Source organism: Mustela nigripes, chromosome 1 (genome assembly GCF_022355385.1).
Source record: "Mustela nigripes isolate SB6536 chromosome 1, MUSNIG.SB6536, whole genome shotgun sequence".
In the NCBI taxonomy this organism is placed as follows: domain Eukaryota; kingdom Metazoa; phylum Chordata; class Mammalia; order Carnivora; family Mustelidae; genus Mustela; species Mustela nigripes.
This window is the reverse complement of record NC_081557.1, coordinates 84,542,946-84,562,337: the sequence shown is the minus strand read 5'-3', so window position 1 is coordinate 84,562,337 and position 19,392 is coordinate 84,542,946. Positions and strand designations below refer to the sequence as shown.

General features: G+C 46.0%; 1 protein-coding gene and 2 long non-coding RNA genes across 3 annotated transcripts in view; 2 read left to right on the top strand and 1 right to left on the bottom strand.

Annotated features, from left to right (window-relative positions):
- The window catches only part of ACRV1 (acrosomal vesicle protein 1), a 6,428-nt gene extending 3,593 nt beyond the window's left edge, over nucleotides 1–2,835 (bottom strand). The window contains exons 1-2 of the mRNA XM_059392164.1: nucleotides 2,507–2,835; nucleotides 16–204 (exon numbers count right to left, since the gene is read on the bottom strand). Coding sequence (XP_059248147.1) covers nucleotides 16–204; nucleotides 2,507–2,558 — 241 coding nt within the window. The 5' untranslated portion in view covers nucleotides 2,559–2,835. The remainder of the gene's footprint in view (nucleotides 1–15; nucleotides 205–2,506) is intronic.
- Nucleotides 184–2,907, top strand: LOC132012314 (uncharacterized). The gene is made up of 2 exons (XR_009402581.1): nucleotides 184–872; nucleotides 1,981–2,907. It is a non-coding gene; the product is annotated as an uncharacterized LOC132012314 (long non-coding RNA).
- Nucleotides 2,908–16,028: 13,121 nt separating this feature from the next.
- LOC132026426 (uncharacterized) lies at nucleotides 16,029–18,735 on the top strand. The gene is made up of 3 exons (XR_009406905.1): nucleotides 16,029–16,349; nucleotides 17,019–17,163; nucleotides 18,212–18,735. It is a non-coding gene; the product is annotated as an uncharacterized LOC132026426 (long non-coding RNA).
- Nucleotides 18,736–19,392: the final 657 nt, after the last annotated feature.

Below are 19,392 nucleotides of genomic sequence, written 5' to 3'. Positions count from 1 at the left end.
TCGAAGTGTGCTCACTGGAAGTATGTTCAGCTGAAGTGTGCTCACCTGAAGAGTGCTCACTTAAAGTGCTCTCGCCTGCAGAAGTCTCATATAAAGCCTCACCATCTGAAGGGTTTCCAAGTGAAACGTACTCACCTGAAAATTGCTGAACTGAAGCTTGATGATCCATGGAGCCAGGAGGCTCATCAGGCTGACCTGATGCTCCTGGGGTGGAGAAGAAACAAGAGAGACAGTGAAGGCGAGAGAAAGAACGGGATAAGGACTGCTTTGCTTATGCAATAAGGCTAACGTGGGATTCCTGGGTTTCCTGTAGGCCTGCTCAGAGATCTGAAGATATTGCAGATGTTGGAGGAAATCAACTAATTACTCGAAAAGACCATGAAGGTCAGAGGCGTTAATGAAACACACAGAGACTGCCTCTGGCACTTAAAGGAAGAATTTTAAGATCCACGTTATTTATTTTTTTTAAGATTTTATTTGTCAGATTGAGAGAGAGAGAGAGAGAATGAAAGTAGGGAGAGCAGTAGGCCGAGGGAGAAGCAGGCTCCCCACTGAGCAGGGAAGGGACTCAGTCCCAGCACCCCAGGATCATGACATGAACCAAAGACAGACACTTAACCGACTGAGCCACCCAGGCATCCCTGAGATCCACATTATTAAGAAATGTAGAGGGGGGTCCCCTAGCCCATGTACCAAAAGCACCCAAAGGGAAAATTGTGTGCCTCCCTGACAAAGACAGCATCAGGAAATCACTGTGCCATCAATCACATTATCAGAAGTCTACCACCAGCCCTCCCTCCCGTTTCTTTCTGGGTGAAAGTCAGGAAGGATGAAAATACAAAAGGGAAAGAGAAAGCAACTCGGTTCAATAAGTAAGTAATTCTAGCTAAAATTGAAAATACAAGATTTTACCCTTTGGACAGGATAATTTAAACCAGAGATGACAAATATCTAATGAACTCACTAAAATGACCAGACAAGATTTAAGATATCTTTATTTGGCAATTTCAAATTCTTTCTTACACTCAGTCCCTAATCCATGCAGGTTGGAGACTCAAAGATGGGATCAGTTATTAAGATAAAAAACATTATTTGCTTATTTATTTCTGAATTGAGATTCCTTGTGATGTACCATTTATACTCACTTCATGTAGTTGCATGAGTTTTCAGTAAGATAAACTGTGAAGTGCCCAGTTCATTGCTTAAGTGTTCAATTAATTTAACTTTTCTCTCCTCCCCACTTTACACTAGGACTTAAAAATCTCTTAGCCGGTCATTCTCTTTTGGCCAGTCCTTCTACTTTTAATCCATCTCATCAGTGACTGTTAGACAAATATTCTTTAGGTAGTACTTTTTATTTTATTGAATGTAGCACCAAACAATTTGATTATTACTATGTGCTTAGACTGAGTAATTCAGAGGAGGGTGGGTAGACTATAAAAGGACTGAGTTATTAATCCTAGCCAAAATCTGAGAGGAATGACAAGATCTCTTGAGGACGAGGTAGCCTAGGGCTCCAAATTACCCTTATCTCTGTGAGAGTCCTACAATAGATTCATGTATTCTGGATGATTCACAGTTCTTATAATCTACAACTTTCTGAAAGACTGGGATTAGAATATGTTGATAAAGGAAAGGTAAGATTTGGAAAGGCTTTGGGGAGGTTTCTATTTTTGAAAGTTGTTATTGAATATTATCTGCTCGACTGTTTAACAGTTAACAGGAGTTTTAATAAATTTCTGATGTAGAAAGGAGGCTTGAAAAAATACACTCATTTTACTCATTCTTAAAGTTGACGAGTCACTGCTTTGCTATGTGGCTGGCATATACTACCACCTGGTAGCTATGTATCTACATTTCTGAATCAACTTTGAAAATCTAAGAGAGCAAAAAACAAAATCTCAGACAACCAACATTACAGAAAACACTTTGTCATTTCGCCAACAGTTCGGATCTCATGGCCTCTCTCTTCTCCTCTAGGAAAAATGAGGGAATATAACCCATGAAAGAGGACCCTGCAAGAGGAAATACAGACAACTGGATGGATAGAACATGGCCATGACAGAGAGGCTTGTAAGGTCTCTGGCCCATAGCCCTGCTGTGTTCTGAGATGGCTTTCTGGGTACATCACATTCCCATCTCCTTACATCTTTCCTTGCTACATTAACTACACAAGGATCCCTTGCACTCCATTCATTGGGACAAACATTCATTGTACTTTCACAAAACCCTTAGACCTGTTTTCTGATCTCACAGAGCATCAGGTACAAAAGATGAGTGACTGAAAGAAGTAGTAGGAATGAGACTGTGCCCAACCAGTGGGCTTCTCTGATGGCAAAGCCATTACTAGGAGGAATCAACTGGCTTGGGAGCTCTCAGAGTTGAACTGGTTTAGCTATTCTTGATTCTGAGTCAGATTGATTTAGATAACTAATATTCTGGTCTTCCTTCTTCAAGGGCTAAAAGATGTGAAAGAATTCTCCCAGAGCCAAGATAGGGGACTCACCTCTGGGACATCCAATTAGATAAAGACTCATTAGTAAGAGAAACTTCTTCATCTGGATTTTGGGAAAGAGGAGACTCTGGCGTAGGGCACCCAAGAGTTGTGAAGGAAAACTGTGAGCAGAAGCTCCCAATGCTAAGTTACAGCTCCTGGGAATTCTAGAACCTCAGAGACCACCCATGTGCCTCACAATGGGTTGAGCTCTGAGGTTCTCATGCAGGCTGTTCAGGCAGGAATGGCTTTCTAACAACTCAGGGCAAATGATGCCACTGAAGGCTAATTTGCCAAGTATAACATGGTGTATTGGGGCTCTTTGCCCTATCTTAAAAAAAAAAATCCTATTACCAAAATAATATTCTTTTTGTAATAAATTTTTAAAGCTATTCTCTTTTTGAAATGTTCTTGACAGCGAGCTGTGATTGCCTGATTATTTTGTGTTCGGCTCTTTGAATCAGCATCCCCCACCCCGTTTTGTTTTGTTTTGGTTTTGTTGTTGTTGTTGTTGTTGTTTTTTAAAGATTTTATTTATTTATTTGACACAGAGAGAGAGATCACAAATAGGCAGAGAGTCAGGCAGAGAGAGAGGGGGAAGCAGGCTCTCTGCTCAGCAGGGATGCTGAGGCAGATGCGGGGCTCGATCCCAGGGCCCTGAGATCATGAATCCCAGGACCCTGAGATCATGACCTGAGCTGAAAGCAGCAGCTTAATCCACTGAACCACCCAGGCGCCTCTTTTTTGGGGGCCTGTAAACTAGTCTCTCTTGACCTGATCACCTGAAAGCTGGTTGTGTTTGGCTTCAGACTGCATTTAGCCAGTGGAAGATTTGAGGGGGAAACACACACACACACACACACACACACACAGATTGAGATCAAAATACTTATTCTATATTTATTCTTCTTCCTTTCCTGCCATGGTTTTGACACCGGTTGGATCTTGACATGACAAAGCTGTTCTTGGGTGTCCTATCTTTTATGGCTCCTGCTCTCAACCAGGCTATGGTAACATGTTTTGACAGGAAACAAGTGGCAAATATAGGCCCAGAAAAGGGATCAACAAGGAATTGTTGAAAGCTGTGCCTTGAGTTATAATTTCTCTCTCGCTGTGGATGCAGCGAGGCATCCACCTGGTGGAAAGCTAGAACTGTTGGGGGTTGGGTGGCAGAGAGCTCTTGGCCCTCACCTCCTACTTCTTCCCTGCCCACCTCTGCTGGACCACTTCGTTATATGTAGTACTGAATGCTGGATCCGGTACAGCTGCATTTATCACTCTTACAATTATGGGTTTAATATTTATCTCTTCCATTGGTCTTAAGCTCCTTGAAAGCAGGGTCCCTGTCTGTGTCTTTTTCTTTTCCCCTGTCTGTCTTGATCGCTAAAGTACCCCCACTACCTAGTAGCAGTTTTGCCACATAATACATACTTAATAAATGCTTTGTGAATGAAGGAATGGATGAGTTGCCTTTTTTGGACCCCTCTCTGCCTCACAGAGGAAAGTTTATAGAAAGCTCTAAGAATGGTATGGCTGAAGACTGTGGGTTAGCTGGAAAAAGTGGGATCAGCAGGGGTCAAAAGTTGCAGAGGGAGGCCTACCCTACTTGGCTTGTGTAGGGGGACAAAACTAGGATTTGTGGTTTTGAGGCTGGGTTGCTGGGGAGTGGAGAAATGCATGAAGGAGCAAGTTGATAATTTTTTCTCCATGTGGAGAGTCTGGAGAAACAGCTGGGGATCAGACTGAGTCAGACTTTTGTTGACAGAAGCAGTGGAAATTCATGGAAAAGAAGAGGCACTATGTATAACACACACCAGTTGTTTAAAGTTTGGCAGCACGCTTTTATGCAGTTCTCAGAACTTTCTGGAACTTTGCTGCCTCATCCCTACCTAGGAGTCACAGTATTGAAAGGTAGGACCTAAAGCCTGAATGGTCTTTGTTGGGGTCTGCTATCAAAAGAATGAGACTGATACAAAGTGAAAGTTATGCAAAGCCTTATTCTTTTTTTTTTTTTTTTAAAGATTTTATTTATTTATTTGACAGAGAGAGATCACAGGTAGGCAGAGAGGCAGACAGAGAGAGGAGGAAGCAGGCTCCCCACTGAGCAGAGAGCCCGATGCGCAACTCGATCCCAGGACCCTGAGATCATGACCTGAGCTGAAGGCAGCGGCTTAACCCACTGAGCCACACAGGCGCCCCTGCAAAGCCTTATTTTATGCCAAGCATTAGAAGTTAGACTGACTGGCCAGGGGAACGAGACTGAGACAAAGTGAAAGTTATGTGAAGCTTTATTCTATGCCAAGCATCGATGTCAGAATGACCAGCAAGGGCTGCCTCTGAAGAGAGCGACCCCCTCCCGATCTTATAGACTGGTTTTATAGGGCATAACCGTGACCCAAGGTATGTGGCTTCTATTGTTAAGGCGTTTACTCCCAGAATCGATACCTGGAACCATACCAGATACTACTGGGACATTTATTCCCGGAATGAAGTCCGTGGATGTAAACAACAATGTGGCTACCTAGGCAATATGGAGTTGCTCTGGTTAAGCAGGCCCTAATAGTTAAACAGTTTTTAACATTAAATTGGCCCTAACAGTGTTTCCTTAAACCTCAGCCTCCAACTTTTTCCTCCCTCTTTTTCTTAAAGTTAGCATGACGGGACTGTATCCTAATCCCACCCAGGCTGGCTTTCCTTAAGCTCTGTTTTGGAAACTTTCTCCCTGTGTCCCGTGGTCTGGCACTTTGGAGTCAAACCTGTGAGGATCTAAGCACACCGTATAAAAAACATGGAGTGATGGAGAATTTGCTGTGGGACCAAGAAGTGTTCGGGAGCTAAGATGTCCAGAGGCATTCCAGTTCCTGTGTCCTTCCTCTGTCCATCTCTGCCATCCCAGATGAGGGAAAGCTCCGGTTTCTTTCTTTTTTTTTTTTTTTTTAGGATTTTTATTTATTTGTTAGAGAGAGAGAGAGATACAGAGCACAAGCACGTGCAGACAGAGTGGCAGGCTAGAGGCAGAGGGAGAAGCAGGCTCCCTGCCGAGCAAGGAGCCCGATGTGGGACTCGATCCCAGGACGCCGGGATCATGACCTGAGCCGAAGGCAGCCACTCAACCAACTGAGCCACCCAGGCGTCCCAAAGCTCCGGTTTCTAATGGCCTGAAGTGAAGTGAAGAACCCAATAGGTGAACCCTGGTTAAAAAAAAAAAAAAAAAAAAAAAAAAAAAAAGATGCAGTCTGGTTTAAAAAGATGAGCTGAGCCAAATGGTCTTTTCCCAAGGGCTCACATGTAGTGGGAACACAGAAAGAGAGGCAAGTAGGCTCCCTAGGAATAGTCTTATGTATGGAGAGCTGAGAACCTCTCACTTGACCTGCTTCTTTGTGTGGTGGTGACTTAACCCGTGATGTGCTGGGAACTGTCTTGAACTGACTGATGAGAGCTGATGGGTCAAGTTTTGGGAATTCCATAAGCTGGTTGTTAAACACAGATATTATTAAAGTTAATGTATAAAAGGTATTATGTTAGAAACAAAGGTAAATACTTTTCACTTCTTAATTATTTAATGATATTTTACTATTTATTATCTGTGCTCATAAGGTTATTTGGCACTGTTGTATCTTAGGCTAGAAATACTCTATAATGGTGGCCACATCTCAACTCCTTATTCAGTGACATTTGGATGGTAGCTGCAAATTGCTGTTTACACTGTGGAAGTCTTCAAATTCTTTCCTTCCAGCCTCGCCCCCACAAGCCAGTTTTAAGTGTTTACCAGCATACCAGGGTGCTAAACCCATGTACTTGTAACCTGGGGAAGGTGGCCAGCTTGTCAGGACACTGAGACCTTCCGTGCTTCTTCAGCACTGGATCTCTTATCTGACTGGACGACTGATCAAACTAAGAGCCAAAAATTATGCTGTAATTGAAGCCAGATAAGGAATGATCGTTTACACTAATGGTTGCATCCAATCTTTAATTTGATGATAGCAAGGCCTCCTGTATCCTACTGTATTTTTTAGCATGTGAAAATCCTTTTGGAACTTCCCTTATCTTTACTTCCCCCGCACCCCAAAGTCTAGAATCACTAGCCCCTCACAATCCTGGGCAGCAGGGAGCAGCAAGGAGCTGAGGACAGCAGCAACTCTTTTCTGCCCACGGGTCCTGTCCCTGTGCTTTAATAAAACTGCCTCCTTGTGGTTTTATTAAATAAATAAATAAATAAATAACCAATGGTTATTTATGCTTTTATATTTTTTAAGATTTTCTCCTTTTTTATTTGAGAGAGAGAGAGTGAGAGAGCATGACTGGGGGGAGGGGGAGAGGAAGAGGGAGAAGCAGACTTTGTATAAATCTTTGTACAATCAGTCAGGGTTTGGTTTTGATTCGTTTGTTTGTTTTTTAGATTAGAGATATGAGTGTAATTATGCATTATTTCTCTTTCTCTATATAACTTATTTTCACTTAGTATAATACTCTCAAGGTCTATTCACGTTGTCATAAATAATGAGTCATTATTATGGCATGAGGCTCCACCCCAGGACCCTGAGACCATGACCTGAGCCAAAGACATCTCAGGCCCAACCCACGAGGCCACCCAGGTGGCTTGCCCACCCCCACTGGCTATTCATAAAGGTTTTTAGTCCTTCATACAAGGGTCTGTTCTTCCCTGAAGTCTGGGCGTTCTGCCACCTTTCTGCCAAGCTTAGTAAGGCTTACCCTGGGTGTTTCCTGCGGTTGGAACCCTGATGTCCAGGACTCTGCCTTCACTGGAGGCACCCACAGCCATTCCTCCTCTCACTCCTTGGGACTCTAACAGGGAACCAGGCCTCCTTCTTATAACTGATGGCAGAGAGGGATATTAGCCAATGGCATACTTTCTAAATATTTCCTTAGGTTTCCACAGTGCAGACCTATCCTTATGTTTATGTCATGGAACAGAGGAAGAGCACTGTAGTGTCATTTTATGGGCAACACCAGGCTGGCTGGAAGGATCCCAAGTTATCTGGTTTCTTGCATTCAGGAAAGAAGGAAGACATAAGGCAGAGATTTCAGAGGCCTCAGGGGGGTGTGGGGGTTGCAGGTCACATGGGTTGTGGGGCTCAGGATGTGGGGAGACACTCCTGAAACCAGAGCTGAACGACAAGCTCTTTTCGGCCTCTACCGCTTCATCCTTAACCACTCACTGAGAGCAACTGAACAAGGTTTCTTAATCTTAAAAAAAAAAAAAAAAAGCAAAAAAAAAAAAAGCACAACATTTTTGGGTAAACATCTAAATTCTTACTATACCCTACGGAGGCCTCCTTTAATCTTCCTTGGCAGTCCTGGGAAGAGAGTTGACTGTGTGCTGTGATGATTTTATCAAGCTTTACATAGTTTGTACTAAGAAAGCAAGCAAGTTTTACTTGTAGGTTTTTTTTTTTTCAAGTGTATTATGTTAACTATATTAATATATTTATGAAAACAATGCATGCGCTCCCATCCTAGGTTTCTCTCATGATCTATCCCCACCCCCAGTTCAGGCACAATGACCAGTGTTGAGTCCCTGAGCACCCCACAGGCTAAAGGGGTCCCATCCATCTTTTCCACTGTAGGAAGAACCTGGATAGGGCAGGCAGGGGCCGTCCCTGGCCACAGGGAGCTTGGAAAGCTGGAAAGAAGGACAGGGGTTAGCTTTAAGGAGCAGAAAGGAAAGAATCTCCCGGGGCTGGCCTAAACAGCAGGGCCCTCATCCCACTCCAGAGAATTCTAGGATTAAGACTAAATGGGAGTCCCAGAAGAACCATGTAGTAAAAACCTTATGAGTAGAGTACAGAAAATTATTTTTGCTGATACATGTGCATGATGCAGAACAGGGCCTGGGGACCTGGGAAGGAGCCGTCTTTGGCGGTGGGAATCCTGTCTTCCGGTCCTCAGATATTAATGTAGCTGTGGTGACGAGTTTTCAGAGTCATGTTTTGGAGTCCAGAGTCGATGGCCAAGAAAGAATTCTTGAGATGTCTTTGGTGCAAAAAAGGAGGTTTTATTAAAGCACAGGGACAGGACCCGTGGGCAGAAAAGAGTTGCTGCTGTCCTCAGCTCCTTGCTGCTCCCTGCTGCCCAGGATTGTGAGGGGCTAGTGATTCTAGACTTTGGGGTGGGGGGAAAGTAAAGATAAAGGAAGTTCCAAAAGGAATTTTCACATGCTAAAGAAGACACAATATACAGGAGGCCTTGCTATCGTCAAACTAAAGTTGTTTTTCCCTCTACCGAGGCATTAACGATAAGATCGCTGGGAGCTTCCTGGAGGGACATGAGACTCTGCCTGGCTCAAGTATTTGTCAATGGGCTATAGGCTATGGACATTTAACATTTTTTAAAAAAGGATTTATTTATCTATTTATTTATTTATTTATTATTTATTTATTTGACAGAGAGAGAGAGAGATCACAAGTAGGCAGAGAGGCAGGCAAAGACAGAGGGGGAAGCAGGCTCCCCACCAAGCAGAGAGCCTGATGCGGGGCTCCATCCCAGGATCCTGAGACCATGACCCAAGCCGAAGGCAGAGGCTTTAACCCACTGAGCCACCCAGGCACTCCTTGCCATTTAATTTTATCACCACTTCCTTCTGCCTTGGTTTCCCACATCATACCCCTCTGAACAATTGGACTCTTAAGTCTTTAAGATTGATGAGGGTGGAAGGTCTTAGCTTCTGGAACTTCTTCCTGCTGAATAGGGGTGTAGAGCTGTCCCCACCTATGGGTCAACGTTGGTTGGTCAGTTGGGGAATTCATATACAGGAATTACCAAAGGCAGAGGCAGCTGATCCAAGGTATCTAACATAGGGATATTAGCATACGGGATGCAGACTAAAAATTTCATTAGGTTACCACAATAATACCCATTCTTGAGTAGAAAGAACCCTCTGGGGGCACCTGGATGGCTTCTGCCTTTGGCTCAGGTCACAATTCCAGAGCCCTGGGATTGAGCCCCACATCAGGCTCTCTGCTCAGCAGGGAGCCTGCATCCCCCTCTCTCTCTGCCTGCATCTCTGCCTACTTCTATCTACTTGCGATTTCTCTCTCTGTCACATAAATAAATAAAAAAACTTAAAAAAAAAAAAAGAACCCTCCGTCAGCTGGAGATTATGACAGTGAAGGAGTCTTAGCAGCAGGCAGGGAGACACCAGAAAAGACAACAAAATAAGGTTAATATGAGAAAGAGGAACCTCAATAAAGAGACTTTCGGTAGTTCACTGAAATTTTCTTTGTTGTCCTTTGAAGAGAAAACTGAGGTCTTCCACTGGTTCACAGGAATAACAAGGCACGGTAGTTTGCTTCCTGGTCTCCTGTGAGGGAGTTACAGGTTTTATTCTAGATATATGAGCCAATGAAGAGTGTCCCTTTAATTCTACTCCAGTGGGAATATATAATATGACCCCCCAGGGACCCTTCCATTTTGGAGTTAAATCCTCTACTGTGTTAGACTTCCCCTCCTTTAAAGAAACCGGGTCTCCAGGGTTTGTATGGGGTGGGCTGCTAGTAACTTTTTATCAGATCAGGTTTAGGGAGGATATGGTTTGCATATTCATTTAGAGATTTACGAATTAACCCAGGCTTCAAGGGAGTAATTAACAGAACATTAGAGTCTCCATCAATTGCTAGGTCTATAGTGAGAAAAGGGTTTTCATATAGTAACTCAAAAAGATTTAACCCTATTGGCTGTTTTGGGGCAAATCCTCATTCCAGTTTTCTTGAGTCTCAATGCTTAAAATCTGGTAACTACAAATATGTGTAATTGAAATATTTTCTCTCTATAGTAACCATCATTTTTTTTTAAGATTTTATTTATTTATTTGACAGAAATCACAAGTAGGCAGAGAGACAGGCAGAGAGAAAGAGGGGGAAGCAGGCACCCTTTTGAGCAGAGAGCCTGATGTGGGGCTCGATCCCAGGACCCTGGGATCATGACCTGAGCAGATGGCAGAGGCTTTAACCCACTGAGCCACCCAGGTGCCCCAGTAACCCTCATTTTTAATCAGAGATAGCCAAATCAAGACTAATTTATTCATAAAACAAGTCCAATTTTAACAAAGTTGGCCTAATTATTTACATAAGCTGAGCAGGAATAGAGCTTGACCATACAGCTGTTTCAGAATCTGCTTTGCTGGAACTATTTACAAGGAACCTCTAGGTTGAACTTTTGGTAGCCTTTCCAGGCCAGAAGTCAAGCCAAGGGCTTGCCAGATATGCCTGAACCACCAGTTAGATTGGGTGGGTTTCTTTCTCGAGGTCCCCAAAGTATCCTGAGGTTCCTGCACCTGCTAGGAAGTGACATTCTTTACTCACCTGGTGAGGCTGCTGGGAACTCTGTAAAAAAGGTATCAGGCCCACAGTTCCAAGGGCCTTTATGGCTCTGGGTTTCATAAAGTCAACCTTAGTTCCTTTAAGCTGTCTGGCCATATCTTAGTCTACGCTTGTCTCTCTCAAATATGACATTCCAGTCAAAGCCTTGGTAAAATCACCAATGTTTCTTTCCAATGGCGTCCTGTTAGCAAGGAGAACAAATTCTTATGGAACTTACGCTAATGACCGTAATTGCCATGGAAGAAAGACCACTCACTGAGACCTCCTGAATTTCAGAAGGTTCAGGTAGAGAGAAAAGTTAAAGGCTTCAGTTTGTTCACAGAGGAATAATTGTCTTATTATTTCTGTATATCACTGATGTTTTAAGAGAAAGTGTCCGTAGTCTGGAAAAGCAAATATTAGAGAACTAGCAATGTTTTAGACAAGAGTCTTAAACTATAATCATCCTCAGTTTAGTTAGTTCTGGAAATTCTTACCAATTTCCGTTTTGGGATCTTAAAGATATTAAATACCTGTATTTGTCCTGAAAGTCTCTTTTATGAATCCCACTGAAACTGTCTTAAAAATTACCCACGAAAACTTTGAGACAATTAACAATCATTTAAGTCATCTTTTTGCTAACAAATTGCAACAGACGTAACAACGAGCTTATTCAACTTTCAGCAAACCTTGATAGAATAAAAGTTTCACACTTAATGCTGATAAGTTTAAAGACAACGTTTATCAGGGTGCCTCAGTGGCTCAGTTGGTTAAGCAACTGCCTCCAGCTAAGGTCATGGTCCTGGAGTCCAGAATTGTGTCCCACATGGGGCTCCCTGCTCTGTGGGGAGTCTGCCTCTCCCTCTGACCTTCCCTGCTCTCATGCTCTCTCTCTCTCTCTCTCTCTCAAATAAATAAATAAATAAATAAATAAAATCTTTAAAGAAAATAAACACATGTTTGTCTTTATTAAAACCAACAAACTTAGTTTCAATACAAAACTATGTTTCACCTGGATTTTATTTTATTTATCATGTTAGGGTAGTCACCATATAGTACATCATTGGTTTTTGATGTGATGCTCCACGATTCATTGTTTGCATACAACACCCACTGCTCCTTGCAATAAAAGTGAATTTGTTCCCCGCTGTCAGTTTTGACCTGGGACGCTGGTGGGGAACTCTGAGGTGGGCAGTGGTAAGTCCAGCAGCTGCTCTTTGCTCCTTGATGGAGTGGGGAGTAGGAGGAGCCGTGGTGCAGGAGGCAGCGAGGATGGTCTAGAGGCCAGTTATGCAGGCTGCACCCGAGGTGGTGCAGAAACAGGACGAGGGGGAGACGGAGGAGGTGAAGAGCTGCCTAACGGCAGAAGAAGGATTTCCGGTTCTAGAGCTCATCAGCTCCACAGAGCGGCAGACGCCATGTTTCCCCACCAACCAAAGGAAACAGATGGTTCCTGTCGGGCTGGAGGAGACAGGGAATTTCCCTGAAACAAAGGGAGTTCAGCAGCTGCTTGGGAATGTTTCTGAAAGTCACCACCCCGAGGTAGACTAAGCAGAGACAGTTGGTTCCAATGACAGCCATTAACCCAGGAAATGAATGAGGGCGAAGCCCCCACATACCACTAAAGTAACCTGGGTCTATTAGGATGAATAATGAGAGAGGGAGAAAGTCAGTGCCCCCTTTGCCAGGGAGGGCCAGTGTTTCCTCCAGCAACCAGGCTTTATTCGCAGGAGGCCTATTTAGGTAATTATCATCCGACATGTCTGGATGGAGTTTACTAGCTGACACATTTGGGCAAACACATTCTGTAAGAGGCCCTCAGTTCTTGGTGTAGACCAGTGATGGCCCAGGTACGAGCAATGAAGGTACCCTACATCCATTTGTCCTGTTTCCCGCAGAAGAGATCTGATAGATCCTACTGAGGTCATGCAGTACCTTTTTAAAATTTTGCAGTCTGAATTGTTTCCAGTGGGAGAAAAGGCATCCCAGGGGAGAGTCCTTGGGGGCTGAATAGAGAACGTCCATTACCAAGAAAACCAGCCCTCCCACCCTGACTCCCGGGTGGCATCCTACATGCAGGGTACGTCGGAGGTTCCTGGAGTCATAGCGACTTGAAGTATCCCTCACACGAAATCTCTGTGATCACTGCCTGCCACAAAGGCCCTGTAGGAGAGAGACCTGCCCTCCCCCTACTTCCCCATCGCATTCTAGACTGTGATGGATGCCGTGTATGGACTGAGTTTGCCTTGCTGTGAGGGCTACATGCACCTTGGCTTCCCTTGACATGAAGGCCCCAAGGTGAAGGCCAACTGCCCCTTGGCCTGCCCTGCCGAAGTCTCCCCGTGAAGGTCACAATGTGCCTTGGCTTGCCCTGCTGAAGACCCCGCTGTGAAGACCACATGTACTTTGGCTTGCTTTGCTGTGAAGGCCACTTAGAATCTATTTTTTAAACCCATGGACTATACTAGAGATGTTTTATAAGAGGAAAGTACCCAATTTTGTGACTTAAGTAGTTAGTAGAGGACACTGATAGAAGGCAGTACAAAGAGAAAGCCATCATGATCTAAGCAACATTCTAACATATGTCATCCTCATAGCCAATGTCCCTGGGAAATGGTCCCTGGTTAGGTTAAAGTTCAGTCGGGTACTGTTTTCAGCCAGGTCCACACTGAGGTCTTGCAGCCAGAAGCAGCTAGACCAGGGATGTGAAGGGGATCACATTAGACCAAGGAGGAGGAAACCACACAAAGGAATCTTAAGATTGGCAGCTGTCCCCAGCCCATGACAGAGGACTTTGCCTAAGGACAGGAGTAAAGAGACGGCATCAAGTTTCTGGGTCTTATTATCACCCCGGGCAGGGTACTAACTTCCAGCCAAAAGGCAGGCTTCTCCTTCCGGTAGAGTAGCCATGGGCCAGAGGATTGCAGCCTGAGCAGCAGGCAAAAAAGTGTTCCAGGAAGACCGCACTCCCTGACAAGCTCCTGAAATGAGAGCAAAGGATGAGAAGGAAAGTACTCACCAAGTTTTAACCAAAGCCCTAGGTCCAGATATAAAGATTCAAAGCCCCACATTGGATGCTAAATGATGTGGGTTTTATTTTATTTTTTAAAAAGATTTTATTTATTTATTTGACAGACAGAGATCACAAGTAGGCACAGAGGCAGGCAGAGATAGGGAGAGGGAACCAGGCTCCCCACCGAGCAGAAAACCCCATGTGGGGCTCTATCCTAGGACCCTGAGATCATGACCTGAGCGGAAGACAGAGGCTTAACCCACTGAGCCACCCAGGCACCCCATGATGTGGTTTTTAATAGGTGAAATTTGGTGGGGCGGAGTCCGAAGCCAATGGCCAAGAAAGAATTCTCGAGACGTCTTTGGTGCAAAATGGTGGTTTTATTAAAGCACAGAAATGGGACCCATGAGCACTAAGAGCTGCTGCCCCAGGGCTGTGAGGGGTGGCTGATGATATACTGTGTGGTTGGGGGAGGTAAGGGAAAAGGGAGGTTTTCTTTTTCTTTCTTTCTTTTTTTTAAAGATTTATTTATTTATTTGACAGAGAGAGAGAGAGATCGATCACAGGCAGGCAGAGGTGGAGGAGGGGGAAGCAGGCCCCCCGCTGAGCAGAGAGCTGGATGCAGGGCTCGATCCCAGGACTCTGGGACCATGACCTGAGCCGAAGGCATAGGCTTAACCCACTGAGCCACCCAGGCGCCCCAAAAGGGAGGTTTTCAAATGAACTTTTTTCCTATCCTACAAGATATGAGAGGCCTTGCCACTGTCAAGTTAAGGTTGTTTTTCCCTCTAGCAAAGCATTAACCTTAAGAGCCTTGGGAGTTTCCTTCTGGAAGTTAGATGGTTGATAAGAATGCTTTTTTCCTGTGAATCACTAAGACATTTGTAAACTGAGGGAGACTCCTGTCCTGCAGGACTGTAATCTCTGTACGTTAACCATTTGTCTTTCCTCCCCTTGTCTTTACGGCAGCAGAGATAACCTGAGGAAGGTGAGACACAGATCCCACCTGTGCTGTCAGCCTGTGCTCTGTCCTCAGCTTGCCTTCTGCTCTGTCAACAGTATTGTTCCAGTATTCAACGTAGGTCTGGCACATAGCAAGTTCTCTGTCAATGTCATTTGCTATTTTGGGAGGACGTAGTTGCCTCAGCGTCTTCAGACTTCATAGGTGGGCTGGGGAATATATTCGCCTATGGAGTAATCTCTCCGTTTCAGTGGGTTTCCTGTTCTTAAGCTGGGAGAGAAGGTTAATGCAGGAGGGGGAGCAGATCCATTCATTCTTGAGGTCTGCATTAGGGTAAGGGTGGCCCCAAATTCTGGGGTGTGCCTGGGAGGGGGGCACAGAGGAGCCTGAAGCCCAAGCTACAAAACTTTTCTTTTTTCCAGATCAAAGTTTTGTTTTGCTTTTTAAAAATTTTTATTTGAGTAATCGCTATACCCAACATGGGCTTGAACTCACAACTCCCAAGGTCAAGCGTTGCTTACTCCACCTCCCACCCACCGCTCTCCCCACTCCCCTCCGCCGCAGCCAGCCGGGGGTCCCTCCAGTTCAGTGTTTTTAAATTACATTCCTCAGCATATACACAAACCCAAATCTCTAGTCTTCAGCCTGCCTGGAAGATATACCTGTTATGTTAACCCCCGGGACAAGGGACTGAGAAGTGAGAGAGAGCCAGAGGCAGATAGCGGCTCTACAGCAAACAGGGGTGTTTATGGTGGTGGCAGGAACCCGCAGAGAATGTCCCCCGCTAAGGTGGAGCCCCGGGTGCGGCTTCCAGGCGGTGGGCTGCCTGCGGGGTGGGGTTGCGGAAGTGAGTGCTGCGGGCTTGCAGCGGGGAAATTCCTGTGGCTCGCCTGTCCTTAGACTTGCCTTTTAATCAAAAGGGGGTGTGAGGGGCGCCTGGGTGGCTCAGTGGGTTAAAGCCTCTGCCTTCAGCTCAGGTCATCATCTCAGGGTCCTGGGATTGAGCCCCCATCAGGCTCTCTGCTCTGTAGGGAGCCTGCTTCCTCCTCTCTCTCTGCCTGCCTCTCTGCCTACTTGTGGTTTCTGTCAAATAAATAAATAAAATCTTAAAAAAAAAAAAAAAAAAAAAAAGAAATGGGGGTGTGGCTTTATGCTTGTTTTTAACCATCCGTTTCTGAGAAATCACCGGATTTCCCAGCACTCTCTGGAGACTGGGCTAGGAGAAATCACGTGGTGTGTGTCCCGCCTCTGCGGGGGCGGGCGGCAGACAACTCGGACTCCCTTCCCAGCACGCTGTAGGGGAAGAAGTGCAGCCTTCTGCCCCGGCTCCCACTGGCGCTCCTCCCAGCTGCTGTTCTAGCGCCCCGTCCTCAGTCAGACCTGTGGCTCTGCCCTGCGTTCTTCTGCTCCCTGATCCTGCATGCAAAATGGGACCTTTCGCCCCAACGCTGCTGATGCTGCTGCCCCCACTGCTGATGCTGGTCCTGTACGGCTGCTGGCAAGCAAGAGGCCGGGTCGGATATCAGTATGAGCTTTACCACAGATCTGGGGAACGGAATTTAGGTGAGCTGGGAAATGGTGGGCCACGGGGAGGGGCCGCGAGGTGGAGAGCCAGGCACAAGGGTCTAACCTTAAGCACGGAGGTGATCACAGCCTTCTCTCCCTCACCCGCTGTGTTTCCTCCCTCTCTGCCTGCCCTCTCCTTTGCCTCCTCCACTTTTGTCCCTGCTCTTCCCTCTCTCCTTCCTCCCCCCTTCCCAATTTGATTTCACCTTCTTCCCACCTCATTTAGAATTCCTGACCACCCCCCAACCCCCTCTCCGCCCCCCCCCGCCCCCACCCCCGCTCCCCGCTCCTTGGGCCTTCTTGCCCAGAGCTCTAAATTTGAGTTGAAAAGGAGCAAAGGAAGTTTTATGGGTGGTGAAGGCAATGTGGGCTGCTTCTTGGGAAGGATTGGGAAGATGGCCCTGGGGCCATATGAGTGGGGCTGTTGGAACTCCAGGGTAGGACCTGACCTTCGCTGGGCAGTACAGTACGTCCCTGGGAAGAGAGGGGGTTCCTCTCAGCGCTCCCAGGTATGAGCCAAGCCCCCAGAAATCCTGTTCCCGTCCACCTCATCAGGCCTGCCATTTTCTGGGCTGCCAATGGCCCAGAGGGTATGCACCCTCCTGACCTGTGGGAAGGCAGGGTGTGGAGAGCCTCATTATGCCTGTTTTCACTATCCAATTCTAGCACATTTCCAGGCTGTGAGATTCAATGCCCACATGTCTTTCAACACCGGAGTGGGTATCAATGGAGGTGAGGTTTTCCATGAAGGGCAAAGGACCATCCCGGCTGTGGAGAGGCAGGGGAATGCTCTGAGGCAGAGATCATGAAGGTAGGTGTGTTTTGAGGTGGGTGACCGTTACCTGATCTTGAGGGGGTAGCTCTCAGGTCCCTGAGGCCAAAAGCAGAGAATTCAGGGAGGGTCTTTTCTGGAAAAATTTCAAAAGGGGTCATGGCCAGAATGCGTCATGGTTTCCCTGAGGGTTTCTTTCTTTCTTTCCTTCTTTCTTTCTTTCTTTCTTTTTTTTTTTTAAAGATTTTATTTACTTATTTGACAGACAGAGATCACAAGTAAGCAGAGAGACAGGCAGAGAGAGAAGAGGAAACAGGCTTTCCGTCGAGCAGCAAGCCCGACGAGGGGATCAATCCCAGAATCCTGGGATCATGACCAGAGCCGAAGGCAGAGGCTTTAACCCACTGAGCCACCCAGGTGCCCGAGGGTGGTGTTTTAAAGTAATTTTCACCATAGCTCTATAACCAGTTTCCTGGACTTACAATCGGGAGTTTCCTTACAAGGGCTTGGCTCTTCCTTGCATACTCCATCTTTAAGCACTGGGAAAGCTATCCCAGACGCGGGTTCTGGCACTGTTTGCAAAATTAGTGTTTGCATTGCTGGAGCTGAGGCTGAAATCAGTGTGGCAATATTTCAGTATCGTCTAAGCTCACATATGATAGTGACTAAAGGTCTGTGAAATCCGTTGGGAAAAGAAAAAACTGCACAAGTGTCCTGGATCGGGTGCTGGACTGCCACTGGCCCTTGACTGGACCGACAGAGTTCTCAGGAGAAAAAGGGCTTGCTGAGGGGTCCCTGGGTTTTTGGGGAGTCTCCATGCAGACTTGGGGTGGGAGGGACTGGCTGTGAAAATTCAAGGTGAGGGGTTGGGGGAAGATGGCCCACTAGGGGCCCCCTCTGTCAGTGCAGCGTGGCTGCTGTCCCTTCTTACCTGGCAACCTGACTCCTCAGGACCATGGGGTGTTTTTTCCCACTGACTGAATCACTCATTCTTTCAACAAAAATGTGTTGTTTACCTCGAATGTAGGAAACACTTGATCTTGGAGGCCGTGAATCAAAGATCCTCTTTTTTTGTCTTCCTCTCCAGGTGACATTTCCCCGTATGGATACCAACACCATGGGCACCTCTCGCCTTTCTTGAGACCCAGGGCTTAAATTGGTTTTGAATCCCACGGTGATACTGTAAATGACCCTTCTTTGTCCTGCTCAGTTATTCATTTAGCCCTTTTCTGTGCTCTTGTCACCTCAGAGAATGGGACCACCTTGTCCCAGCACTGTTGAAGTCCTGAAGCCCACTCCTTCTCAGCTCTGGGTGTTGACTTCTCCACAGCTTCACCTGCCAGACCAAGGTTTTCTGCTTCCCATCGCCCTTGATGCATTTCCTCAGATTCCTGTGTCCTCCCTTCTCTCTTTGTGCCTCCATCACTCCCTTAACCCTTCTCCATCCTTGAATTGCTTTCCTTCCCTTTGAAGTCCCAGATCCCTACCCCTTCTCCTTAGTTCAGGATAACATAAATACATCCTTTTGCCTAACTGTCCTTGGAATCTCATGTTTATTGTGAATTCCTCATGTGCACATCATTAAATCTGATTTGATTTTTCCCCTGATAATCTGTCTCCGTCAATTTGTTCTTAGAACACCTGTAAGAATCTCGAAGAGTATAGAAAGTTTTTTTCCTCTGTAACAGTGTATTGGAGTGAAGGGGCTCTGTAATGTAAAGTATTTATGATTAGCAAAATGAATGGGGAGTTCTTAAAGAATGAGAAGAGCGGCTCCATGACATGTGTGTGGGGGTGGCAGGAAGTGGTGCAGGGGCTGAGGTGGGGGCAGCTGCACCGGAGAAGACCCTTTCCCCAGGCTCACAGGGTCGGATATGACCTAGAGAGGCCAAATGATGCTCGAAGACGGTAAGCTTTTCCTCCAGTCCCCACACAGACTTTGAGAGTGTTCCAAAGGCCACCCAGCCCTGGTCCCAGGAGTTCCCACCAGGCCAGGGGTCTCCTTACCACCCAGGGGCTCTGCCCAGCCCCTCTGATCCAAACAGAAGATGGGAGAAAAGTGGAGGATTTTGCCAACTCATTGCTGTTACTTTAGAAGGCTTCCCTACAACCTCTTTTCCTTTGTACAACATTCAACCTAAGGACACAAACCATTTTGTGGCAGGACTCCTAGCTGGCCTACTCAACTCTTTTTGTCTTCCCTTCTTCCCTTCTGAAGCGAGCCCACTTTCTTCCAGAAGTTTCTAGTCCATTTGATGCATGCCAGCA